The sequence below is a fragment of the Nannospalax galili genome, unplaced genomic scaffold, assembly GCF_000622305.1.
Source record: "Nannospalax galili isolate Female #2095 unplaced genomic scaffold, S.galili_v1.0 scaffold499, whole genome shotgun sequence".
Taxonomy (NCBI): Eukaryota; Metazoa; Chordata; class Mammalia; order Rodentia; family Spalacidae; genus Nannospalax; species Nannospalax galili.
Window position 1 is genome coordinate 595,820 of NW_008342212.1, and position 6,000 is coordinate 601,819.

Here is a 6,000-nt window from a genome sequence, read left to right on the forward strand (position 1 = left end):
CTGTCCATAACTCCAGTTCCAGAGGACCCAATGTCCTCTTCTGACCTCCATGGGCATTGCATGATACAGGTACATTTAACACACATGCTGGCAATACAGTCATACACATTAAATTAAAATAAAATATTTTAAGAAGAAATGATGTTCTAGGTTACTAAGATTATGAAAAAATCATCAGTTACATTGAAAAACTGGAAAAATGTACTGGCCTTTAAAGTTTTATTTGCTTTTATAGGACCTAAGGAAAGCTGGATTGCTGATTTTTGCTAATAAACAAGATGTTAAAGAATGCATGACTGTAGCAGAAATCTCCCAGTTTTTGAAACTAACTTCTGTTAAAGATCACCAATGGCATATCCAGGCATGCTGTGCTCTCACTGGCGAAGGGTAAGAAGTCTTCCTCTTAGGTGCTGTGCATGTGACTTAAACATTTTCTTTTCCAGTCAGTCAATAAATCAACAAGGGACAGGTGTAAGACAGTTAACGTCTGTAATCAGAGACTTCTTTGGGGTGATTCTATAAATGCTAAGATATACAACCTAGATGCACATAAACCTGCATTAATACATGTAAGCGCATAGATGATACAGTTGTAGTAGCTCAGAGAAATGGGAGACTCATTGAGAGCCGGAAAAGCCAGAAAATGCTTTTGATGATGAGTCTGCCAAACTTATCCTATCTCTAACACTTTCCACTACACAGTGTCTTACTTAATCCTCAACAGCACTATAGAACATTTTTAATTCACACTTTATGCAGAAAGAAGCTGAAATAAAGGATTTATGTATAAAATTAGGGAATAGTCACCATGGCCACTAGTGTTTTCAAAGGGAAATTATGCTTTTAGAAAGTCGTTTAGAGCTAAGGGTGTAGCTGGTTCTTAACCATTTTCCTCTGCTAAATATTTTATTTCTTTTGTCACGATGATAATCCTTTCTGTATTTTAGACTAGTTCAGTTATTCACTGGTCAGTAATGACTAGTATTAATGATATACTTTATTGCCTTCAAATATTTTATATACAGTTGTAATAGATGTGTGTACTTTGTGTTAAGAACTTTAACTATATATTTAAACACCCTGTTATTTTTATTTCACTTACGTCATGAGCATTTTTATGTCAAAATTTTTTTTGAAAGGAAAGGTTTTAATATTACATATGATATTCCAAAATATGCCAAATTGTTTTCTCTTTCTTAGACATTTAAATTCTCTTTCCTATTAAAAATGCTTAATGAACAGACTTGTGCATAAATCTGTTCTTTCTCTTGGTTTTTGATTTTAGGATACATTTCTAGAATTAGAAAAACAAGCAAAAAATATTGATACTTTAAACATGTTTTAATATGTTACCTCATGATGTCCTATGCACATTTGTTATAGGAGTTCCTTTAAATGCTTGCAATATTCTAGACAATGAAGATAGACTAAACCTGAAGTATGTGTGTGCAATATGAGACCATGGCTTCTTGTAGCAGCTCCTGCATTGAATTTACTGCTTTTATAGGTTTTATTCTTCGGATTAATAAAAAATACACTATCTTGCCAGGCGTGGTGGCGTACACCTTTAATCCCAGCACTCGGGAGGCAGAGGCAGGTGGATCTCTGTGAGTTCAAGGCCAGCCTGGTGTACATAGTGAGTTCCAGGCCAGCTGGGGCTACAGGGAAACCCTGTCTCAAAAAGACTAAATAAATAAATAAATAAATAAATAAATAAATAACACTATCTTTCGGTTTGTAGCCCATAGCTTTTCAGTCACAGTTTAATCATGATTTTTGTTGTCTATAGATTATGTCAAGGACTTGAATGGATGATGTCACGACTGAAGATTAGATGATCTCTACTGACCTCTGCTCACAGACTTTGTGTAAACAAAGTGTTAGACTTTACCTGAAAGCTGCAAAAATGAATGGTTTAGATATATTTATAATAAACTGATTTAAGCATTTTCTATAAGAAGAAAAATTAAGACCACTTATTTGAAAACCAAGATGAAGTCTCACCATTCGATTTGCTTTCTCATTAATTCCTTCCAAAGTACATTAAAGCTGTGATTGACAGTTTTTCATAATGAATCCTCTCAGGACATTGTATAGCCTGTGGTAAGTACAAAGGGAGAGGAAGACATTTTGAATAGAGAGCTTCATTATGAGCATGACCACCCCACCCCAAAGTGAATGTTTTCTTTTTGTTCCATTTAGGACAATACAAATCAGCACAGATATTGTTTCCAATTTTTAAAAATGTAATATTATGGAAAGTATTTTGCTTAAAGTTGTATATGTATTGTGTATATACCTCAAGTTCAGGTTAATGGCTTTGATTTGTGTTCTAAAGAAAAGCAAATAACACAAATTAATAACCTTAGTTATTTCCCTAATGTCCTTAAGACCAACATTGGTGTTGTCATTTTGTACTTTTCCCTTATAGTCTCTGTATTGTGCTAACAAGCCAACCCCTGTCCCAAATCACTGAGTTGCTGTTAAATGAAGTAGGAAAAACTTCATGTGGTAGACCTGTTTTTGTCCTTCAGTAACACACTTGGAAACATGGAATGCAGCTGAGAATGTCTGTCAGGCTCGTGGCTTAGTGTTACTATCAATAGACTTGCACAGTGCACAATCATTAGATTATTCTTTTTGTTGATTCTTAGGCCAACTAATTACTCTTTATTTGATCATAAATTGTGATTAAAACTATCAGGTGATTCTTAATTGAAAATTATGGTGTGAAATATATCTACCCAAAGAGGTGACATTCTATAAATATTATTAAATAATTTAGCTGCAGCCTTTTTAGGTATTAAATTATATGCTGGTTAAAGCAAATTTGAGAGTTAAGTAAGGTGTATTTTCCAAGGAACATTGATAAACCCTTAACTTGCAGAATTTTTTTTCTTTTTTTTTCTTTGTTTCTGTAGGTTTCCCTGTGTCTTCTTCCACCTCATAAATGCATTGTTTAACAGTTTAAAATACAGATGTTCTGAAAGCTTTAAAAAATTTGGCTGAAAAATTGACATATCATTTATACTAAGAAATATTTTGACCCTAAACAGTTTTTATATTTGCTTGGGCTTTATTTTAACATCTGTAAGTTGAAGATATTTCTGTCAGAATTATAAACAAGTTTATCTTGTATAAAAACATATTCTTGGGGAATATTTATATACCTTTTGTGGCCTGAAAATTTAAAGGTTAATCTAAACTGGCGAGTTTTAGAATATTCAAAGAAAGAAATAACTACTTTTAATATCAACCTTTTAAATTTCATAAAGATGTTGGTAAGAAATAATAGTGCATATTATAAGCATCAGTAAAACTTGAAAAAAAATCTGTCAGCAAAATGTGAAACACAATATGTAAATGTAGGTCAGGCACAGGAGATCATTGTTAACATGGACTGCTTTGTGTTTTGTGTTTATGTTAAGAGATTCCAAATGTAATATTTGGTATTTGTCCACATGCTTTTACAGAGTCAGTCCTAGGTCCTGAGCTTTGCACTGCTAGGCTTTGTTCACGTGTTCTCGTACTTCTTCATCACAATGAGAAATTCTTCTTGTATATTAAAAATTCCCTTAAAAACTCACATCCATTTTGTATTTTTGTCAAAGATGTATTCTGTAAAGTAGCCCCCCAGATCGACAACTTTTGACTTTTTATTTTAAGTTGATTAGTAATGTGCATGGTCCCTTGGATTACTGTTGTATCCATTCAGCACATACCAACCAGCACATTCCAGTGTTGTCAAGGTATTGACTAAAATTTATTCTTAATTGGTTATTTAAAGCATGTAAGTTGGCTTAGTGTAGTCAGTTATTGAAAGGACATGAGTGAGAATACATGAAATTTTACCACACTTAAAAAATAAGAGTCTTTTGGTTTTGTACCTTTCTAGGCTAGTATCAAAAAATAATATGATACCTGAATACTTGTACATAAAATTTTGACTGGGCAAGAATGATTGTATGAAAGTATCAAAGCTGTTTTAACACTATTCCAGTAAGATGGAGAACCTCATGAACAGCCATGCTGGCAGTGCACATCATGTAGATGGAATTAAGCCAAGAACAATGCTTTTAAATTGTTAAAATGGTACTTCTGGGTGTAAACAAACATCTCATTTAGGATCATTTTGCTTAACTTTGGAAAGAACAAAGATTTATACCTCCGTGTATGTGGGTAGATTATGTCCTGTTTTGATACTAATTTTGAAAATAATACGTCTCTTGATATCTTGGTTAAAATGACCATAAGCTAAACCATCTAAATATGTTTGATTTTTGTCATAATAGCATTTATATATAAAGTATATCTTTCCCATTATATTGAGGTTCCTTGAAAAGTTTAGTTTCCTTTATGTTCCTAGCACACCTTGACCATCACAGTAGACAGGCTAGTAGTTGGGAAAAGTGGGGAATGAGTTCATTTTCTTACAACATTTTGCCTTAAGAATAACGAAGTGCTTTAGCACTGCTGCTTGGCATTTTTAGTGCAGGTGGTAAACATAATTTTAGATATGCATGGCATGAAGTAGAAGGAAGAAGAGTTTCTGTTCTCTGGCCTTTAAGAAGTGCCTAGGAGGTAGTTCCAGTAAGTCAGAGATGAGGGCAGGAGCGGGAGGAAGGCAGGAAGTCCCTGGGAGGTTCTCTTCCTTTTGTCTGAGTGTATAGTATTAAGATGCCTGGAAATGGGACTATGCTGTCCCTTTCCAACAGGCACTTTACATTTCTTGCTGTGCCCACAGCAATCACATACAGCAGACAACCTCAAAACCTGTAATATTAATGTAAATAGAAAAATTGTAGACAACTGTCTAGTTTTCTCTGCAGACATTTTTGAGAATATATAGTCTATTCTACTTTGTTAATAAGGGATAATCTAACCGCACATTCTAGATTATCTGTGAACTTGAGGGTCTTCTGATTACCTAGTGGTCTCCTGGTTTCATTTTCATTTTTAAGGCTGGGTTGAGACAGGATTACGTATTTCCCACATTCTACTTTTTCTTTGTGTTTATTTAAATAAATCAGCATCAAGTATCTAAAGGAATTAGCAATTATAAACCTAGCATTACAAAATAAACCTGCTATAACAGCCTTTAAAAGACATCAAAATAAACCAGGTGTGGTGGTGCAGACCTGTGATCCAGCACTGAGGGACTAAGGCCAGGAGAGTTGCTGTGAGATCAAGGTCAATCTGTGCTACATAGTTTTAGCCAGCCAGGAGTACATAGCAAAAACTCCATCAGAGAAAGAAACAAAGACAGATAGAAATCAGTAATCAACCATCATGGGTTGTCTGTGTAGAAGCATAGATTATAGAAAACAAAGTTTCAAAATGCCACTTAAAATAAAACATCTATGCCATGATTCCTGGAAGCATAGTTTCTTTTAAGACCATGATAGTGGAGGAGGAAAAGAAAGAAGAATTTAGTACTTTGGATGCTTAAAAAGTGCTTGTGTTTAACTCTAAAATGGTTTGAATTGGGAAGAAATGTAACAGGATACAATTGGGTTAATTATGCAATATTTCGTATTTTAAATTATCTAGCCCTTGGGTATTCTAAAAATGAAAGTGTAAGTCTTTATGGTATTGCTTGCTAAATACACTGTTCTTTGGTAGAAATTTCTCATTGTGTGTACTCAAGAAGTGCCTGAAATTGATTTGTGTTGATTTTTAAGTCCATGTAATAAATGATATGTGTTTTCTATGGTATTTCTATGGTGCTTATCTTACTGGTGACACAAGCCTGAAGGATTCTAAGTCATAATTTCTGTTTTATTCTAATAGAAAGATAAAGATACCCTAACCCTTACAATATAAGGTAACATGAATAAATTAGAGATGATTAACAGGGGTTTTAAGCTGGGTGTGATGGTGCGCCTTTAATCCCAGCACTTGGGAGACAGAGGCAGGCAGATCTATGGGTTCAAGGCCAGCCTAATCTACATAGCGAGTGCCAGGCCAGTTGGGGCTACAGTAGACCCTATTTCACAAAAG

At 34.2% G+C, this 6,000-nt stretch overlaps 1 protein-coding gene across 2 annotated transcripts in view; it reads left to right on the forward strand.

Moving 5' to 3' along the window:
- Positions 1 to 5,715, forward strand: part of Arl5a (ADP ribosylation factor like GTPase 5A) — a 28,800-nt gene extending 23,085 nt beyond the window's left edge. For both annotated transcript variants that reach the window (XM_008837953.3, XM_017799342.2), the window contains exons 5-6: positions 236 to 387; positions 1,790 to 5,715. In XM_008837953.3, coding sequence (XP_008836175.1) covers positions 236 to 387; positions 1,790 to 1,838 — 201 coding nt within the window. In that variant the 3' untranslated portion in view covers positions 1,839 to 5,715. The remainder of the gene's footprint in view (positions 1 to 235; positions 388 to 1,789) is intronic.
- The last annotated feature ends 285 nt before the right edge of the window (positions 5,716 to 6,000 follow it).